This window comes from Battus philenor, unplaced genomic scaffold (assembly GCF_028537555.1).
Source record: "Battus philenor isolate CCGP_79_NKW_IND1 unplaced genomic scaffold, ilBatPhil1.0.hap1 SCAF_4, whole genome shotgun sequence".
Lineage (NCBI taxonomy): Eukaryota > Metazoa > Arthropoda > Insecta > Lepidoptera > Papilionidae > Battus > Battus philenor.
The window spans coordinates 10,488,499-10,509,611 of record NW_027181704.1 but is presented as its reverse complement, the minus strand read 5'-3'; the positions used below and the strand labels follow the sequence as shown (position 1 = coordinate 10,509,611).

Below are 21,113 nucleotides of genomic sequence, written 5' to 3'. Positions count from 1 at the left end.
TTATATACGTATACTACAAAAGCTGTTACAGATATCGGGCTTGTTTCTTGACAAGACTTAAGACAAAAAATCCCTCTCGTTGGGTGAAGAGCACTCACAAAAATATTTTAAAAGCCAATTAAACTAGATCATTCAGCAAATGTCATTCTAGAAAGTTAAAGAAACACTTTCAAATGCTCTAACTTCCTAAAGACTAATTACGTTATTGAAAAAAAAACTACTAAAAAAACTCCATTACATTAAACAAATCCAATCAATTCAAAACAAAATCGGGTTTTACCTCTACTTATTGAAACTTTCCAGGTACTTGTATAGTTAAGAAATTGAGATGCACATCCCAGAGAAAAATATTTCAATGAATTAATATTCTGGTCCAATTCTGTTTTAATTTGAAACAGCCAAGATTTGACTTTATAACGGTTTACATAACTGAAAATATGTTGTCTCAAATAATTTCTTGATATATTAAACTTAACCGACAAAATTGTAAAAGATGTTAATGTAGTATTGTGAATTATTGTAAAAAGGAATTATATGGTGATAATGTCCGTCGTGTTTACCATAGTTTGTTATGAAATTTTTTAGGAAGAAATAATATTGTATTATTCAATTGAAATTTTCCTATACAACACGCATTTGTTAGTTCAATAATATTATTAGAGACACATAATATTCCATAAGAAACAGCTAAATAGAAATTTACTACAATAAATATTACTTTCATGTTACAAAAAATTAATAATAATGATTTAAGGTTGGTAACGGTTTTTTTTAATAGGTCAATCCTTCAGAAAGGTACACGTAAAAGAAAAAAGGTTATAATAATTTTTTTAAAAAGAGATTACATCTCGCTATAGGTCCTCATCTAATTTAATATTTAATTCCTTTTATTATTAGAAAGAGTTGTCAATAATAAATTTCATGTTTTAGCTAGTGTATATATAAAAAAACTTTTACATTTTTTTCGCTAAATTGTTTGTGTTAAAAAAATGTTTATATTTTTGAAAATTATTTTACGCATTTTTATTGTCTAGTCAATTGAAACATTATTAAAAGTGACATAAATTACATGAAATATATTTAAGGTAATTAAAATCTCCTATGCTATTAAGGAAATACCTATTAGTTATAAATATAATAATATGAATAATAACATACCTCATTTAAACGCACATTAAAACACGAAATTATTTTCACAAGCGTATTATTCTCAATATTTCTTTAGAAAAGTGAAAATATTTAATATAAACCTTACAACAAATGTTAAAAATGAATTAAACTAATAATTTCGCAGGATAGTATTTCTTTTTTAATATTGCAAGTTTAATAATCGCAGTTAAATAAAAATAACTTTAATGAAGCTTTCAGTATCTACCTATTGATTAATAATGTACAAAAAATAATTAATGCTATGGAAATTTTTGAATTACTGTCCTTAGTATAAAAACGAAGAGTTAATGCAAATATAACTAGTTTATGTAAATACACATTGCCATTGATAAATGTAATAGTGCAATACGGCATTAATATAAAAAAACGTAAATGACAGAAACACAGATTGCTAATGCCATAAAGTATACCAAAGATATTTTTCTTGTCTTTTGGTAGACTTGGCGCTCTCACCTTTAAATTGAAACAAATTTACGACGTCAATATGGCGGATAAATGGGAAAGTAAGTTTGTTTATATTTATATCAATTAAATCCTTATCTTTCATATTTGAACAGATAATAAGACATAAATACTTTTTGTGAACGTCCTGACTAAAATCTCTTTTTAAATCAAGTATGAATTAAAGTACTTCTTCTGTTAAGTATCGAATTTATTTTGATTCTAAAGGTTCAAAATTTGAAAAAATTCAAATTTATAGCCGTATTGACATACACTACTATGTTGACAATTTTCAAAATATTATTCTTTTTAATATCTCGGATTGAGCCAGTGTATACCACAGTAGAAAGTGTAAAAATTTGAAAAGAAATATCGATAAAGTTAAACTTCTTTTATCTTCAAGGTAGCCAAGATGATGGAAAAATTTCTACGAGATTGCAGTATAAAGTTAAAAATGAACCTATGGATTCAGATTTACCTGAGGAAGATGACACTCCACCTGCTTTTGGACCTGCCGCACTTGGGCTACATCGAGTGGGCACAAAATTACCGCCAAAACCTGCGCCTAGCGAACCTGTCCAAAAACTTAATGCAAGAGGTATGCCTGCCCGTATAAGAAAGAAAAACCGATTTATATTTGTTGATGACTTTGTAAACACGTCTCCACCACCGCGACAATCGCCAAAACGCACACCTAAGGTGTTGACAAAAACTCCTATAAAAGCATCAAGTGCTAAAAAACAAAAGACACCAACAAAGGGGCAGAAGATTGTTGAAAGATATGAAGAAAAATCTTCTACACCAGGAAATCAATCACCTGACCGAAAGAGTGGCCAGAGGATAGGTATGAGACTTAGGAATTTGTTAAAATTACCTAAAGCCCATAAATGGGTATGTTTTGAATACTTCTATAGCAATATTGATAAAGCTTTATTTGAAGGAGAAAATGATTTCATGATTTGTCTCAAAGAGTCATTTCCACAGTTAACTGTTAATCGCAAATTAACCCAAGTGCAATGGGCAAAAATTAGACGAATGATGGGAAAACCAAGGAGATGTTCACAAGCCTTTTTTGCCGAAGAGCGCAAAGAACTAGAAAGAAAACGTAAATTAATAAGATATATTCAGCAAAGAAAAACTGCAGATATATGTGTTAAAGACTTACCAAATGAAATACCAATGCAGTTAGTAGTTGGCACCAAAGTTACTGCACGATTGCGCAAGCCTCAAGATGGATTGTTCACAGGTTGTATTGATGCTGTGGACACTTCAAATAATACTTATAGAATAACTTTTGAAAGACCAAAACTAGGAACTCATTCAGTTCCTGACTATGAAGTATTGTCAAATGAACCACCTGATACTATCAACCTTTCATCAGTTACACAAAAATTTAGACCTCGATATGTAATGCAAGAAATTTTTAATTTGTACCAACCATCTGGAGTATCCAACAATACCAGTCAAGGTGATCCCATGATTGGATGTACTGATATCTCAAAGCATATGGACACCAATATTGGAAGTTTTCCTTTTGCTTTATTAGAATTAATAGTAAAGCTGGCAAAGATATTGCGAGCAAAAAGAAATAAAATAAATAGATTAAAAGAATATAACAGTGAAGCAGAGAAAAGAAAACCATTTGGTCAAAAGATGTCAGAAGATTTTGAAAGGAAATATGCTGCAGTTGTAATTGATTTAGAGAGAATGAATATGGATTTACAAGAATACATAAATCAAGTTCAGCAATACTGCCAACAAATAGCACCTGGTCCTAGCTTAGCTGCCATGCTGGCACCCTCTCACCTGAGAGAAAAATGTCGTGAAGAAGCATCAATATTGGTACAAAAGAACAACAATGGTACTTTAAAGGATGCTAATATTATTGACCTCGTCACAGATTTAACAGCTCTAATGCTGCAAGTAAAAAGTCTATCTGATTCTGATCAAAATGCTTATGAATTAAGTGTTTTGCAAGGTACTATGGATCAAATTAAAATGAAGCTTGAGCCACAACACCAGAGGATATTTCAAAATAATGTTGAAATCCATATGCAAAGAATTCAGATGAGCTTAGGTCAAATGTCATCAAACAATTATGTAGCAGGCACATAATTTTTTTCATTTGTTGCTAAATGTCAATTTATATTTTACTAATACCTAACAAATTTATTAATTCTTTGCATTGTAAATAAAAAGAAATTTCGTTTTGTTTTCAGATTGTATATAATTGCATTGTATCATATTTTTTATTGTTGAAATGAGAGTTCTTCGAGTTTATTTAAATTAAAATAGCTTTCATAGCATCTTTGTGAAATATATTGCATAGAATTTTTATTTAGTATGGTAATTTATGGAGTGCTATAGTATGCTATGTGTTCAGTTATTATATTTTCAAAGCTATGTAATTATTGAGTATTGAATAAATGACAAAATCTGCAATGATCTTATTTCATTCTTATTTATCAAAGTCACTTCTGTGGGCCTATTTTCTATTTTTTTAAACCACATTTTGTCAGAATATCTAATTACTTCCAACAGTCAATATACTCTTAATTCGAACATTAGGATAACTTATCACGCCTATTTAATGGCTAGCTAGTCTGAATACACCTAAAATAAATCAGTTTCACTAGACTGTAAGACAAAATTAAGATAAATCAATTTGATATCTATAACAAAATAAAACAAACCTTAACAATACTACAATGTATTTCAGTGTTACATTTTATTTAAGAACATACTAATGAAGAAAATTGCTTTTTAAAAACCTGGGAATGTGATATCAATCTAAAGTACAAATCAACTAATATCATAAATGTAATATCAATTGAAAGCAAAAAATATCATTTATTTATTTAGACTTAAATCATTAGGTTGAATAAGGTTTATAGATTTTCAATTGTGTAAACTAATATTGACATTGATACTAGGTCACAATTTAATGAAAAAAGTATACTGTATACATTTGTCATAAATTATATACATTAATTCCTTAAAAAATGAAATACAATACATTACAAGTTTATGCCTTATATTTATCCAAAGTTTTCAAAAGTTCATCAGCTTCTTCTGAAGTTTTAACTCTTATTAATATGGGTACAGGTGGCGGTTTAGCATCTGGATTCGGTATACATACCAACATGACATTGTTTTTACCCATTCTTTGGGTAGGAATAGCAGAACTAAGAACTAAGTTTAACAAAACGCTCCCCAAATTTGTATTAGCACGCACTAATAACTGATGTTTCTCACTGTCTTGAATTTTTTTTATGTATAAGGTCCCAACTCCTTTGTCAACAAAATTGCCATCTTTCTTAACAAATATTTTGCAGCGCTTATCAAAAATGCTATTTTCTTCAATTACTGGAGTGAACTCAACTTTTGGTGGTTCATCATCTTCCTCTGTTTTTTCACTTGTTTTTTCTGTATTTGATTGTAACTGAACATTTGCATTAAAACTAAAAGGTTTGTCATTGCCAAATGAAAAGGGAGATTTTCCATTTGTAGCAGAAGCTGATTTACTTATTGCAAATGGTGATGTTGTGGTTGATGTGCTTTGTGTTGAACTAACACCAAATGAGAACCCTGAACTAGTAGTATTAGTACTAGGTGAAGATGTAAACCCAAAAGAAAAATTCGGAGACTGAGTAGTCTTTCCTGTTGTATCAAATATTGATTTTTGTGTATTAGTTGCTGTAGTAGGGGATGTAATTAAATTGTTAACAGTTGATGGACTTTTGATAAGTGGAGATGGATCTGGATTTTTCTTTGAAGAGGTTTCTTCAGTGGGTTCAATTTTATCCTTTTTATTTTCATACTCATCTTGAATTTCCTTTAAATAAGCTTCATAATCTTTGAAAATTGGTGTCAGTATGCATAAGGGTGTCTCTTCTACATGCTTTTTAATCCATTCTGACACGGACTCATTCAAGCCTTTTAATTTACCATAGTATATCAATTTTTTACTTTGTCCTTTTTCTGTATTCTGAATACTCTCTTTTGTTTTAACTTCACTTTTGTTTGGTGCCATATTTGTAGTTTGTAAAGCACTAGTTGTAGGTTTTATTTGAAAAGCTGTAGATTTACTTGAAGTGACTTGAGATTTATTGGTGTTAGAACTTGAAGAGGCTACACCAAATATAGTAGATGATACTTTGGAACTTGATACTTCAGGTGATTTGGTATTGAAACTGTTTGGCACTAAAGTTGATGTAATTTGTGATTTAAATGGATTTTCATTTACTGTAGAATCTGCTTTAGTTGCAGTAGTTGGTGCCCCAAAAACAGATGGTGCTGTTGTTGAAGAAGAGGTTCCAAATACTGAAGTTAGTACAGAAGTCTGTGTCCCAAAAACAGATGTTACTGCAGTGGTATTAGGTGTCCCAAAAACTGATGTTGCTGTAGTTGAAACAGGTGTTCCAAAAACAGAGGCTGTTCCTGTTGAAGTAGTTACTCCAAATACTGACGTTGATGCAGTTGAAGAGGTTGTTCCGAAGACTGATGTTGATTCAGTCGGTATCTTTCCAAAAGTGGGCTTTGTAACACTAGTAAGGGGAGATGATGTAAAAATACTACTAGTGGATATATTTCCAAAAGGTTTACTTGTGGCACTCTCAGTGGTAACAGGTGAACTGGTATTAGATTTGTTGCCATTAGTTAAATTTGCTAAGAAGTCAAAGGATGATGGTTGTGACTTGTTGAAACCACTAAAGCCACTGAAGACTGGTTTTTTAGTCTGAAAAAAAGTTAAAGCAATTTGTAAATTATATGGTGGTGCTCAATTTGTATTGATACTTTTTTTTATCAAATGTCAATTAGTAATGTTTAGAGGTTTATGAAGCATGTCTTCAATCTTTTACAATATAAGAAAAAGAAAATTAAACAAATCCTTTACATAATTAAACCACAAAAACAAGATTCACAAAAAGATCCTTTTTTCTAACTTATTCTAAAAGATAACACAATTTCATGCAAGATATTAATTGCAAAGTGTTCATCATTTACCTCTTCTACATTTTGAAACCGTCGTTTAGCAGTTTTTATCACTCGCTTTTCGAGAATATCTTCAGATGCAGTTCTGAAACTACCCATTTCTTCTTGGTCCTGCTCTTCTTGATCCCAGTTATCATGGTTTAAATCAGTAGTTGCTCGTCTTTTTATCGACATATTGTGTTTAAATGTTATTTATGCAAAACAATTACACGAGGTGGAACGCCGAGAACGAAAGTAGCAAAGAATAATCGATACAAGAATTTTTAGCTTGTGCAACTTAACAGATCATGATCTAACTAAACGTGCACTTGTGTTAAATGATACCAACGGCAACGTTTCTTATTTTTTATCAAAAACCATCTCTGAAAAATGTCGATAAATGTCAAACGGGCGGATCGCCGTGCAAGCGGCAAGCTATCGCAAAGGAAAAGTGACACATGAGATTAGGTTGAAAATGTTTCTAATTTTTTTTATGATTATTGATTAACAATAAATATAGTGTAATTAATTTTCTGATAATATAATGATATTGCATAAATCTTGATGAATTTTTACAATTTTTATAGTATGTTTGTGAAAAATCGACTGATCTCTAAAAATTTACAGCCGGATTTAATAATGTTTATTAAAATTTATCTAAAAATATATAATACTAATTTAACATTGAATAATAATTTCTTGCAATAATAAATGATCGGAGAGATCATTATGTAACTATATTGTGGTATTTCTGTAATAAATTAATATCATATATATAGTAATGTGTAAAGAGAGTTTTTATAATTATAATAAAATATAACAATAGAATTTTGTTACTGCGAATGAGAAGTAACAAATATTATATAATAAACTTTTCCACCGAACAACTTTAAAAAATGACAGTTTCGGCTTTCTCTTTCTATACGTTAAATATATATTGATATAAATTTTTATTATTACTGCAAGAGAGTTCATAATTGTTTGTTATGGTTGAAGAGTTCTCTAGTCATAAAAATTTTGGTGAACTTTTCGAGTTGTCATACTATATATTGAACGAGGTTTTTTTTTATTAATCTTACATTCATTATCAATGAAAGTGAAACATAAGTGAAGTAAAAGTTTAATTGTAATTTTCTATGATTTCTAATATAAATGTTATCTTTTTACAAGTATTTTAGACAAAAAAGTATTTCAATAGTATTTCCGTGTAGTTAACATTCAGATTTCAGTGTTTCCTTTTAGTTTTATTGTTACACTGTGTTTGCGAAACTAGAGTTGAGTTTTTTTTTATTACATTTGAGTATTATTTTGGCGAAGAAATATCTTTAAATATTTAAATAATGGTGTAACTGATATATTCTCGTATAAGTAACTTTAAATCGGAACTACATTAATTTTATATGAACATGGAAGTATCTAACGAAATAAAGGAAGATATTCGCAAAACCCAATCTGACTTAAAAAATGCAATTAGAGTTCATCAGGTAAGCACTTTGGATAAAGTTATGAAGTTGGATAATATTCTATTTTTTTATAAATCTACGTATTTGTAATTATAATGTAGTAAGTAGTTTAACAACTATGAAAGATATTTTATTAACTTGCAGATTTGGGTTGCGCGTCTTCAAGAAGACGAAAATGTGCGTAATATTTAATCCTATTTTCATCTACTTCCTTTGGAACTTTAATAAGTTTTTCAACGTATATCAAATATTGTGTTACAGAATTTGCATTTTACTACAAAAATAAAGGAAGCAGAAAAAGAAATTATCGCAATCGGACAAAAACAGGTTTGTTTTTATTCGTAAAATTTGTGATAGAGTTGATTATAATTTTTTACTATTAAAATTTTATTATTTAATACTTTTACATATTTTAATGGACTATAAAAATTATTTTATATGGAAGCCAAGTATTAATTTTAAATTTATTACAGAAACTCGTTGTTGAAAGATTACGTCGGGAACTGGAACTGTATCAACAGCGCCTTAAAGCAAGAAATAAGCAAATCAGTATTGAAAATGAGACACGTTATGTGGCTCAGCAGTTACGGGATCATCAGATCCAATACCGAAATAGAAATAGACCTATATCGTTATTAAAACCTTCAGTACTAAATGAAATATTAATAAAAACTGAAAATACGGAGGAAAGTAACATTTCGGATTCAGAACATGAACTTAAGTCTTGTAATGAAAAAGAGAACTCAAACATAAATGAAAATGACAATCAAAGAAATTTCTCACAATTGCCTCTTAATGTAAATGACAGGAGGAATAATTTTACTAATACTCTTAACAAAGTCCAAGAATCACTTATGTAAGTACATAAATATTAAATTATTTTAAAATTCAGATAAATGTTATGGGGATCGGAAAGTAATCTTTTCTGTCGACATATTTTACAGAAAGACCGATTGATTTTTACCACTCCGGCATTAAAATTTTGTATACTATATGACAAAAGGTTGTTGATAATGAAGGTGAATATGTTGTTGATTAAAAACAAAAACTTGTTAAAAATGTAGTCCTGTAAATTTTACTTAACACATTCTCTGCCAATGCGGTCAGTGTTGACCGTCAGTAAAGTTTCCCTTTAGGCCTATTAAAAATCATAAATCTGTTTCAAATTTACTAAATTGTTTATTTGCTTATTAGCTTTTATCTTTTACTCAAACATTACTTGGTTATAACAAAAGTGAATTGGAGCCATTATATATGGATGACTTTTTTGATAAATTTCTTTGTATGATTATTGTTATTTTTCTTTCTAAGTTCTTAAATTTTTCAAAAACCTACTTGATATGGAAAAGCGAGAGGGCAATGCAGGGGTCAATTAATATGAGATTTAGTTTGACTGCACTGCCCAATGGCCTGTTAGAACGAAATGAAAACCCTCGCAAAATGCGGTCATCACTGACTGAAGCGGCTTGAACTGAAAGTCTATATGTCAACCATCACTGACCACCGACACGACCTGGATAGGAGACTGCGTTTTTTTTCTCGACATAGAATGTGTTAAGAAAGTGACATTATTTTCCAGTCTTCCTAATATATTCTTTTCTAGTTCTTTAATATAAGTTAACCATTATAAATACTTTGACATAGCTTATGATAATTACAAAAATTATAACTGATTTTAAATTATGAAGTGTATAGGCTAAATAGTAAAAATTAAACCCTGTAATGTGGAAATTTATAGTTATTTTGTTAAATGTGTTAAAGTTGGAAGTACTTATTCTCACATGCAGCTTCTTAGTTTCTTTTACAGTGTTCTTTTTCATTACTTTTTGATGTCCCTTATAAACTTAAGGGTACTAATTAATATATTTTTGTAAATATGACAGTATTAATGAGATATATTAAAGACAAAGCAATGTATAGTCTGTATAAATTTATTCTAATGTAGTGAAACCAAAGTTGAGCAACATAAAGAATGGCAGGAGCGTAGATCTGATTCTGATTCATCCCAAGGGCATGAGCTATCACCTACTCCATCACCGCCACCACTACCAGAACCTGGTCAACCAGTTCCTAAAGAGATTTTTATGAGGTATGTCATTGGTTTGTTAATGTATTGCATGTTTCAAGAGCATGGGTGGAATATTGTTCCCATTATCATTTTTTTATTTATACTAACAATGCCGAAATGGGCTGAAACCTTATAGTGAGTAATATTGCTCTTTCATTACCACATCAGCATTAAATGCCTTAAGACCTAACATGGCTTAATTAATCCAATAATTTCACTTGCTTTGGAAATACCAATCTGGTAAATTTTATGTACTATGGCAGTATTACCATAGGTCTCTTCTAAAAGAATGGTGTAGGTGGGCATTGCTACTGTGCCTATGTCCGTGATTAAAATGAAATTCTTTAATTTATCTTTCACCTTTACAGCTTTTAATGCTTGTGATGGGATCTGAGTAGGTATGCATTGGCCCTCATGCGCCACTCATGGCCCTCATTCAAGTCAGGATAGTATCACTTTATCACAGGTTTAGGTATTAATTACCTTTAGATTATGTCTCAGCAGTTTTGTCTCGATTTAGTTAAAAAATATGTCTTTCATACAAATTATGCTGTATCTTGTTGCACATCTCTGCATGTAGTGCATGCTTTGCATTAGTTATAAAACGTGGTTTTTTGTTGTTTGTTATAATGATAATTCATATGAATTATATCATAAAGTTTTTCTTAGGTATCAACAAAGTTTTGTTAAATGTGGTATTTAAAAAAATAATTATGTTGTTTTTACAGGCTTATAGGTTTAATTACACATTCTCAGAAAGAATTATTAGACAAGAAAAGAAATGAGCGACGTAAAAGAAATACTACCAGTACAAATAGAAATGATTTTCTTTATGGAAATTTTGAAATGCTCCCTGTAAGTTTAATTTTTATCAACTCTGAATTATGTAATACTTTAGTGGTATATATAATTGAATAATGATAATATTTGATAAGTAGTTTTAATTACAAACATACAACTGTATAATGTAAGAAATACATTTCAGAAACGAAAAAAGCTCAACCAGTTTCCATATCTACAGTCACATAGTGATCCACCACAAACACGTTCAGCAAAGTTAAGAAAACAACAGGTGAGGTTCTAATCTTCAAATGCTGAGAACTCATCTAATTACAGATTTTTCCATAGTAAACTTTCATTGTAACTGAAGTTTTTTCACATGTATTTTTTGTTTTCATTTGCACATATTTAGAGCATTCATAAACAAACTTACTTCATTTGGATCACATAAATTATATCTAAATGTAATTGTCACATGTATATAATGCTAAGCTAAGTTGGCTTTAAATCCGGCAATAAAGTAGGCTGCCCAAGGCCCAATGCAATAATTAATATTAAGGAATCCCAGAAAATTATATGTAAAAATCTGTTCTCTATAAAACTCCATAAAATTACCTAAATTTACTGTTTTATGTAAATTATACTAATATATATTTCTTTGTTAGTTATAGTATAACTCTGATTTTTATATTATATATTTTATTAATGATCAATTGCTAAAAGAACTGACAGCTTGTTTGAAAAAAGTGTATTTTTAGTCAGGAAATGAATACATAGTTCTCTTGTTATGCACGAAAACATTTTCAAAGAGGCTATGGCCTCTAAGTAATAAAATTATGAAATAACGTTAAACAATAACCTTGAATAAACAACTAAGTCTATGGACATGTATAAATATTGAATTGAATTGGATTATTTTGTATTGAATTTTATTTTAGAGTCAAAACAAATCATCCCGAGAAGGATCCCCATCTGGATCATCAACTGAACAGAGAGGTATAATTATTTCCCTTATATAATTTTTTCTGACATAAAAGGAAAATAGCTATTTTCATGAATATGAAATATATCTTGCTTTAAATTTAAATTGTTAGACTTTGCTTATATTTATATAAGGGAATTCATAATAAAACTACAGTATTAATTTTAAAAATAGAGTGAGTTTGCTTTTTTGTAACAATCAAGCCTTTAATTCTCTTTATACTTACCCTAGGATTAAGACTATAAATATTTTTTATAGTTTCTGTATAGGAGTAACGGATAGCAGAAATTAATTTTATGTTATTAACTCTGTGTATATTGTTATTAATGTGTATATTTTGTCTAGTTTGGGGTCAAAGTAAACCAGCTTGGATCACATCCTTACCAGCGGGTCTGTCGGTGGAGTCTGTTTATTCTCCAGTCAAGAAAGTCTGCCATGGTTGTGGAAGAAACGGTAATAGAAAACATAACATACTAAATAAAATAAATTTTCCTGTTATTACTTGATGATGTGTATTGAAATTGGTTCCCTGATTGAAAATAATTTTATTAAATCATTATCTGGTCTAGAATGTCATTGATTGTAGCTAAAACGTAAAGTTCAATAGATGAATGGAAACATAGTTATTAAGAAAAGGAGGATTTAGATTTTAACCACATATTTAAAACAAATTACAAAATAATTGGTTACAAATGGTAAAAGAATAAATTTCGAAGGAATCGTTCTTTTCTCAGATTGAAACATGCTTATACACATGAATACTTTAAAAGGTGTGATAGTAATAATTATCTATTAGTTCCTGGGTTTGTAAAATAAATAATGAAATTTTTAGAAATTATTTCAGTTATGATTTTAGATGTGTTCGAAACTTAAATTAAAATTATTCCTATAACCATTGGAACAATCATCAAATCAGCAAGAGAACACATCCGCACCATGAAAACTATAGATTTTGCACTCATGTGAACGCAATCTTAGTGTGTTATAACTAATATAAGTTGTACCTTTCTGACATTAACTTTGTTAAAATTATCATTTGTTACAGATGTACCATCTCTGCTTGTATGGTGTGTGTCATGCTCAGTGTGGCAGCATACAGGTTGCGGCTCGGAGGGTTGCTGTGCCAGCTGCCGATCCCCACTGCCTGACCCCACCGCCTGTCCGCCTTCACATCACGCTCAGATATATCGAGGTAAGTCGAGTAAGATAAATCGAGGTTTACATCTATAACCAATGACTATGATATACATAGTCATTGGTTATAGATGTAAAAGCCTTAAAGGGGTCAATACATAGCTCAATAAGAATAAGAATTTTTAAATATAACAATTAGATTAAATGACCAGTGTGCCATATAATTGGATAGTAAATTAGATCTTCAAAAATTGCATACAGCTCTTATTGGTTTGACAATAATATGTTTTATAGGCTCTTGCGTACTGGCGTCCCATGCACGTTATATCTTATGTTTTAGGCGCAATTATTACGAAAATGTTAGAAACTAATTTTTGGGCCGACTATCCTTAACTTTAACTAACCTAAATTATAACTAATTTTATTGACTAAATTGTATCTATTTTGATTATAAGTATAAAGACAGAATGATATTGTAAAACATAATTGCATTTTCAGACAAGTTAGCTGAGCGAAAACGTTTACAAGAGAAGAATATAGAACTATGCGAGGAATTACGTAAGTTGGAAGCACGAGCAGCGACGTTGAAAGAGAACATAGACGAGCACAACGAGGAGAAACGGCAGCTGCTCGCCGACCAAATCCAAACGCAGAGAAACTTACAGAAGCTTCTTGACTTCATCAGTCAGTTTAAAGAAACATCCATCAGTATTCGGTCCACCTCCGTTAGCGAATCTGGAAGTGAACTGAGTAAAAGTAACGAAGAATGAAGTGGTAAGGTTTTAATTAAAAATTATTAACTTTTAGATATGTAACCAGGCATGAAAATTACATTACAATTATTGAAAAAGCGCTATAATAACATACTACAGAGGTTTTTTGCAGTAGGCTCCCAGGTGGTGCCACCATGACGAATATATCTAAAATCATACTTTTGGCATTATTGTGCTTTGAGTTGATGTGTTATTAAAAAATGTAATTATTTAAATATAACATTTATTTTACGCCCTTCAGTTTTTTGTTACTTTTTTATTATACTCATTAAGGTTATTTTTCATAAATGCTAATTAATTATGGTTTTGTTCAAACCAGTCATATTGGTAACCTATGGGAGAGGCCTATGTCCAGCAGTGTACATCCTTTTTTGATATTAAATTGCTGCATTTTATTGTTGAACACTTAGTTTACCTTTCGTAACTTATTAAGCCTTAGCTCGTTTTTTAAGTTCCTGTTATGTTTAGAAAGATATCATATCCTCATCCACTCAAAACTGGTCGGCTATATAAAATTGTCATTCCTTTATATTGGATGATTAGTGATATGTGTAAAATGTTGTTTACACCTATAACTAATCATCTGTATAGTTAAAAATAATATTGTATTTTTTGTATTATAGTATTAGTAACATTTAAATTTTTTGTTTCAGTTTGTAAGATCCGTAAGTTTTCCCATGTTGATGGTTTGCATGACCGGTAATTATACTGATAATTTTAATTTAAAATGAAATGTTATATTATTGTTTTGTAAACTATGTAATGAACTTTTCCTTTATCAATTTGGAAATAGGATTGTTTACAATTTATTTTTAATAGACTATGAGAACATATCTTCATAACATCAGTTGTATCAACTAATCAAAATTAATGTAAGAAATTTTGTTAGTTTGGAAATAATAAACGTTACTATTAATAGTCGTTTTTAAAAGGTTTTGAAATATATTTTGTAGTTACTGTGACTAAATGGTTGTAGTTTTCGTATATAGTGTATTTTACGGAGATTTTTAATATACCACGTTGTCCACACGAAAGACATGTTTTAGGTACAAACTTTGTGTCCGTCTTATTATGTAAATTATAATGCCAATAGGACTGATTTCAAAAGTTTGCGATGATATACAAGATTTTATAAACGATTATATGATTTCGTTTTGCTTAAGCCTTATCAATGTTCCAAAGAATAAAAAAAAATTACAAATGAAATACCTGATTGTTTTAGTTAATGACGACTTTTGAGATCTTTATAGAGTCTTAGAAATTGAAATATTTTTATCTTAATTATCGAATGAAGCACCAAGGAAAATGATAAATGATTTTTTTTCTGTTCCATCTTTGGATAAGACAGTTTGTTGATTAAGATAATGTAATGACTTACTGTGATAAGTTCCTATTTAACTAAAAATTGATTAGGCAATGATTTTTATTTCTCTGAATTATTTTTTAGCCCATATTTTCATTATCATAATTTTCGTATTACTACTGTGACATTTGTTTTATTATATTAAAATTGCCATTAAATAAATAAATTAATTACCTTTACTTTAATGATACACTCTCAAGTCTCTCATATTTTGATTGTTTAATTCTATATATTTGGCTTATCTTTTAACTATATTTAATTACAGCGGTGAATAAATTAGAAATATATTAACAGAGAGCAAATAGGTATCAATATTTTAACAAAGTAGTTTGTGTCAATAATGTTTTTTTTATTTAAAACAAAAACGGCCACATTTGTGAGCTAACTATATTAATTATTAACATGATCTGACTTTTGCTGCCCCGATTACCATTAGCTAACTGCAGGCAGTGGATTCTGATGTTTTTATTTTTATTATATTTAGTTTATATCTGTATTGTGATTAAAAGTAATTTTGAGAAATATCATTGACTTGCCAACAAAATCAATTTTATTACAATGGGTAATATTTATTACCACACAATGGTACTGTAATGCAAAGGAAAATTAAGTCATTATATTCTAAGATTCCTTTGCATCAGCAGTATTTTAAGGACCAAGGTGATCACTGTTTAAATTTTTAAGTTGTAAAAGTATTTCTTAATCAATTAATGCTAAAAGTGCTGTAATTTTTTTTAATAATTTAGTGTAATCATTTTAAAGTATCTGGTTTTATTCTTTTGTTAAAATACATAATGAATTAGTAATGATAATTACTCTGTGATATGATTGTAGACGCCAACACGTGGTTGATTTGATAGTATATATGGTGTTAAGCAATTCGTTTAATCTACATATACCTTTGGAAAATGGTTTATTATTTTAATGTTTACAAGTTTTTTCAAATTCGCCACGTATTAGCGCCTAATTTCCTCTGTTTTGAATAAAACCAGGGCTGTGTAAATAAAATTCTTTGAATATATTTTATTTTGATGTTTTATTTGAGAAACCCGAGGAGACAAGTAACAGATGTTTTGTCATATTGCTGATAACTTCATTTATTGACAATACGAAACATAAGAACCACGTGACAGCTAAGTTGCTATTTAAATTCAGTCGAATTTTAGAGAAACAGCAGACTATTCTGATCAACTAAAAATGTTTATTAACCTTTTATACCATACGAGACGATGTAACAAAATCTTAAAATTTGCCAAATGAAGTTCCTTTGAACTAAGGATAAGTAAATGATTTTTAAAAAGTCATAAGGAAACAAGAGCATTTGTTAACAAACTAAACCAGTTCCAGTATCTTCTTACCAATTGTCACATCCTGTCGTAGCTGTTTTATGCTCTGTTCGAGTAATACGCATTCGTAACTAAATAAGTCGGCATACATACGCATTTCGCCGATTCCATTTTTATTAACTTCAACGAGTCCAGAGAAGTATGAAGTGCCGAAATCATTGTTCTCCACTAACGCATTGACTTGAGCTATGCGACCATCAAGGACTTCTAATATACTTTGCGTGAATAAATAAACACTAAATGCAACTGATAACGTAGGAAATAAGGGACTAGATGCTTTTTCGAAACTCGTATAATCACGGAGTTTCGCTGTTAGTTCTTGACTCTTAGTTTCGGTGAGTCTACTTTTAGGACAGGCTTGTGATAGTAGTGGAACCATAGATTCTTTAGAGTGGCCACAAATCACTGGCACATGACATTCGCTATGGATAAATCCATTTTCTTTAGCGTATAACGTTTGCGCTTTTAGCGTATCAATCACGGTAATGCCTAGTAGCTTGCTTTGATCGTAGCAACCGTTATTTTTCATTACCTCTGCGGCCATGGGGACAAGCGTATTTAAAGGTTCAGTGGCAATCCCAAAGAATGGGAGAGGTGAAATTCTAGTAACAGCTGCCGCGATAATTTTTATGAGATCAGCATTTTTTGATAATATTGATTTCATTGGACAATCCATGTCTTGAGGAACACCTCCAGTAACAAGAACTAAATCAGAACCTTGCAACGCTTCTAGTAAAGTTTTTTCGCCAATGTAACCTTTTAGTTTTGATTTAGACGGAATGTGAGATAAATCCAATACGATTCCAGGCATGTGCTCTAATGTGTCGTGCAAAACAAGTTTGGTTATAGAAGGACAAGTTCGTAGCAGTAAGGCAGTGCTCTGTCCGGTAGAACTTGCAGCGCCTGTTATAGTTACTTGGTAATTTCTACAAGGCAAATAACACATATGAGCACTTAATTTGAATATTTGTCTTGCTAATGCCATCTTTAATCCATACGTTAAAACATATAACAATAAATAAAACTACACTCAAAAATTTGACTTCGAATGCTTGACATTGATCAATTATAATTATTCTTAAAATTACAAAACCAAAACTTTGTTCAAGATACGTGGCCGTTTAGTAATAAATTTTCATTATAAATTAAATTTATTACATATAAAATCGCTAACCTAATTATATATTAAAGAATTATAATAGAAATCAATGGAATCAAGATATTTTAAGTTGATAAAGTTTTTTATGGTTTAAAATTATGCGTGGTATGAATGTAGTGCTACCGAAGAAGGAAATAATCCTTGTAATAACGTTTTTAATTATGTCTTTCCGTAACAAAGTATTTTTTAATAAACGGTAATTGCAGAAAACATGTATTGCAGAAGTTTTCACGTAAGCCAACTTCACGGCAAGTAATAAAAAATGTAAGTTTTTATATTAAATATTATAAATTATTTTAACAAATTGAGAATAATCGCCATTTGGAAATCGAAGTTCATGGTATAAAGACTCCTTTAGTTATTAGTATATTACAATACACTGATGGAAGTGTTCCTGTCAATATCATTCTGTTTTATGTCAATAATGTTTTAGAAGTTTACCTTCATCAAAATTATGAGTTATTCCAAATTAAAAACGTTAGGCATTATATTTAGAATTACTGAGAAAACACGAATGAGATTTCTTCAACTGAGACATATTCAAGTATCCGTCATAGGTTCTGAAAGTGATGTAGGATCTAACTTGGCATTACTTTTAAAAAATAATCCAAAAATCTCAAGACTACAGTTGTACGACAACGATGAAAAAGTACACATGACAGCGTTAGAGTTAAGTTATTTACCAGGTGGACCAATTGTGACCGGTTTCTCCGGGGACTGCATGTTATGTCCTTCGATACGATTTTCAGATCTTATTTTAATGACCGACAGAGAAAATAGAAAACCAGGAAACACGCGGGAGCAGATGATATTTGCTAACGCTCCTATGGTTCGAAAATTGTGTAGAGCAATGGCGGAACAAAGCTCAAGTGCATTTTTAGCAATTTCCACAAACCCGTTAAATTCGATAGTGCCGTTTGCTAGCACACTTCTACATAAATATTCTACTTACAATCCCTTTAAAGTATTCGGAGTTACGCACCTGGATTTAGCAAGGGCAAGAGCATTAACTGCCAGTGTTTTAAAAATTGATCCAAATGACATCCAAGTTCCCGTGATAGGTGGGCACTCTGATGACACAATTGTACCATTATTTTCCAACATGACACCAACCACTTACGAAGTCGAAGAGCGTCAAGTTGATACGTTAACAAGATTATTAAGAAAAGCAGGAACGGAGGTTATCAATAAAAAAATTGGAACTGAATCGGCAACACTATCGTTAGCTTGGTCAATAAATGAATTTGTCGATTGCATACTGGACGCTCTGCGCGGAGCTGAAGTAACAGTAAATGCATTTACCGCGAATCCTCACTTTGGTACGAAATATTTTTCGGGGCCAACACTCGTTGGACCAAAAGGCATAACACAACCATGCTTCGAATTTAAAATGAATGATTTTGAAAACAAGCTTTTGAATAAAGCTCTTCCCATGATAAATCGAGATGTTCATCAAGGAGAAGATTATGTAGACGTATTTGAAAGTATTGTTAAAACTTTGTAGCCTTTACAAATTTCATGTTGGCAATATCTATAATAAATTTTATATGTAGCTGCACATTTTATGAATTGTAATAGTATTTTGTGTTAATGACTTTTTTATTACTAATCCCTGTATAATAGATTGGTCATTGTATGTATTTAATCAATTATGAGCCTAGAATATAACTAAAATTATTTTCAAATACAAATGAATTGTTTACGCATTTTATATTTTATGTAATGACTCCGAGGAAACTATTGCTCTACAATATTTAATATTTACGTTCTACCTACACAGGGCACATTTAATTCGATTTCAACGAAAAAAGACGGTATTGATAATAGACAGCAGCAATCTGCTTAGAGGGTTAATCTTTAAATATTCTTCGAGATTTTAAATTTAAATGTAAATTAAATATTAAATTATTCTTTTCTGCAGTCTGTGCAGTTATTTGAGTTTTGGAAGTCAACGTTATTGTTAATGTTACAAGTCAACATTCATACCTGTCGGTAGTACAAAAATAATATGAATGCTATAAAATATCTCATATACGAAAGCTATATGTGGAGTTAATATGGCCGTCAACAATTTAAAGATGCGTTTACATACGGCTAAGTTTTGAAAAGGAGTGTGAGTAACAATTTTCTTTTTTTACTTTTATTACCGTCCCGAATCAAGTTGATAGGTTTTCTCTTGTACATGGTATCACTGTCCGAAAAAAAACATCCCAGAAAACGCCAACACACAAATAAAAAGTATTTTATAACAAAATTCCTTAATTTCTACATAGGTCAACATATATATAATGATGTTGAAGACATGTAAAACATATGCTACTCACGAATGTGAGAAGTTGTGCCTTAATTATAATTAATTCTGCCCGTACTGTGCACAAAAGGTCACCGCTGGGACCTTAAGGCAAGTGCAGCGGCCTTGTTAGGGCCATCGGAAAACGGTGGATTAATACCGCATACAACTGGTTCTATAGGAAATCTATGGGGAGGACTATGTCTAGCAAAGGACACCCTACTGAAATGGTGGTGATGATGATTTCTACCTGGTGAAGACATAGTGATACAGATTACCTAATTAGTTTTTTCCTGATGTGATCCTTATATTAATGATCTGAACTGTGGATTCGAACCCAAAAAACCAGATATACTAATATTACCTGTAAAACTAAGATGTATTCATTGTCGTGTAGAAATTTTATTATTTTATATTGAAATAAATTTAAGCATTTTAACATTCATGGAATAGCAGAAAACACGTTGGAATAAACGCGTTCAATTCTGTAATATAAACGTTAGAGAATGTTCTTCAGAGCGTCTGACGATATATTCGTTGTACGAGACGCGATTGGCACTGTTCAATATCGGACCAACGAGAAAGTGGCGACCCAGAGCGGCCATCATGAGATCGGGGACTTGCTAACTGCCTTAACCACGCCGCCAATATTGCCAACACTACGTGCAGGGTATCAATTCGCTTGCATTTATCATCATTTATGCGTTCAGGAATAGTTTAGTTAATCATAATATGTTTAAAATTTTACATTACATAATTGTTTTTTAAAGATAGTCTTTAAGATAACTATTTTCGGATTTTTAAGATCTGTGGTGTTTTAAGAATATGTAAATTGTTTTCTTTGTTCTAGTAGCTAATACCAAAGAATAATAAATTTTAAATGGGATATCTATAAGTTTATTTAAAAGGTAATTGAAATTTATTTTCAGAGCTGAAATTAAATTTTGTGTAATAAATTAAACGCCATTGATTTTTTAATAAAAGGAAATTTGTAAAACAATCTATTATAATTATTATAAATTATATTTGCCTAAATAAAAAATGGCGAGATCCCTGTTCGGATACTGGCCACATTTTTTGTATATTGCGTTATGAAGGTATTTTTCAGAAATTTAAATCCTCTTCAAATGGGTTAAAATATTTTTAATCAATTATTAATAATAATATTAT

The 21,113-nt window shown here is 30.3% G+C and overlaps 4 protein-coding genes and 1 pseudogene across 4 annotated transcripts; 3 read left to right on the top strand and 2 right to left on the bottom strand.

Annotated features, from left to right (window-relative positions):
* The first annotated feature begins 1,618 nt into the window (after nucleotides 1-1,618).
* Nucleotides 1,619-3,975, top strand: LOC137928773 (protein lin-9 homolog). Its single transcript, XM_068771741.1, has 2 exons — nucleotides 1,619-1,673; nucleotides 2,015-3,975. Exons 1-2 carry the CDS (start codon nucleotides 1,655-1,657, stop codon nucleotides 3,724-3,726), a joined length of 1,731 nt encoding a protein of 576 aa, XP_068627842.1. The 5' UTR covers nucleotides 1,619-1,654; the 3' UTR covers nucleotides 3,727-3,975.
* A 353-nt stretch (nucleotides 3,976-4,328) lies between these two features.
* Nup50 (nuclear pore complex protein Nup50) lies at nucleotides 4,329-7,018 on the bottom strand. Its single transcript, XM_068771660.1, has 2 exons — nucleotides 6,619-7,018; nucleotides 4,329-6,349 (listed from the first exon to the last, which is right to left on the bottom strand). The coding sequence occupies exons 1-2, from the start codon at nucleotides 6,778-6,780 to the stop codon at nucleotides 4,637-4,639; spliced, it is 1,875 nt and encodes a 624-aa protein (XP_068627761.1). The 5' UTR covers nucleotides 6,781-7,018; the 3' UTR covers nucleotides 4,329-4,636.
* Nucleotides 7,019-7,772: 754 nt separating this feature from the next.
* On the top strand, nucleotides 7,773-15,273 carry LOC137928738 (PHD finger protein 21A-like). Its single transcript, XM_068771691.1, has 12 exons — nucleotides 7,773-8,069; nucleotides 8,193-8,225; nucleotides 8,310-8,375; nucleotides 8,522-8,904; nucleotides 9,994-10,137; nucleotides 10,845-10,971; nucleotides 11,102-11,188; nucleotides 11,835-11,892; nucleotides 12,224-12,331; nucleotides 12,924-13,070; nucleotides 13,511-13,786; nucleotides 14,439-15,273. Exons 1-11 carry the CDS (start codon nucleotides 7,986-7,988, stop codon nucleotides 13,780-13,782), a joined length of 1,509 nt encoding a protein of 502 aa, XP_068627792.1. The 5' UTR covers nucleotides 7,773-7,985; the 3' UTR covers nucleotides 13,783-13,786; nucleotides 14,439-15,273.
* Nucleotides 15,274-16,480: 1,207 nt separating this feature from the next.
* LOC137928980 (malate dehydrogenase-like) lies at nucleotides 16,481-17,479 on the bottom strand. The gene has a single exon (XM_068771987.1). It carries the CDS (start codon nucleotides 17,477-17,479, stop codon nucleotides 16,481-16,483), a length of 999 nt encoding a protein of 332 aa, XP_068628088.1.
* Nucleotides 17,480-18,107: 628 nt separating this feature from the next.
* Nucleotides 18,108-19,157, top strand: LOC137928979 (malate dehydrogenase, mitochondrial pseudogene; annotated as a pseudogene).
* Nucleotides 19,158-21,113: the final 1,956 nt, after the last annotated feature.

Bases quoted from the DNA above. Each gene is read 5' to 3' on its own strand.
- LOC137928980 (XM_068771987.1), bottom strand. From the start codon at position 17,479: ATGGCATTAGCAAGACAAATATTCAAATTAAGTGCTCATATGTGTTAT.
- LOC137928738 (XM_068771691.1), top strand. From the start codon at position 7,986: ATGAACATGGAAGTATCTAACGAAATAAAGGAAGATATTCGCAAAACC. The intron at 8,070-8,192 runs GTAAGCACTTTG...ATTAACTTGCAG, and splicing joins ATGCAATTAGAGTTCATCAG to ATTTGGGTTGCGCGTCTTCA. The intron at 13,071-13,510 runs GTAAGTCGAGTA...TTGCATTTTCAG, and splicing joins TCACGCTCAGATATATCGAG to ACAAGTTAGCTGAGCGAAAA.
- Nup50 (XM_068771660.1), bottom strand. From the start codon at position 6,780: ATGTCGATAAAAAGACGAGCAACTACTGATTTAAACCATGATAACTGG. The intron at 6,350-6,618 runs GTAAATGATGAA...ACTTTTTTTCAG, and splicing joins GGTTTCAAAATGTAGAAGAG to ACTAAAAAACCAGTCTTCAG.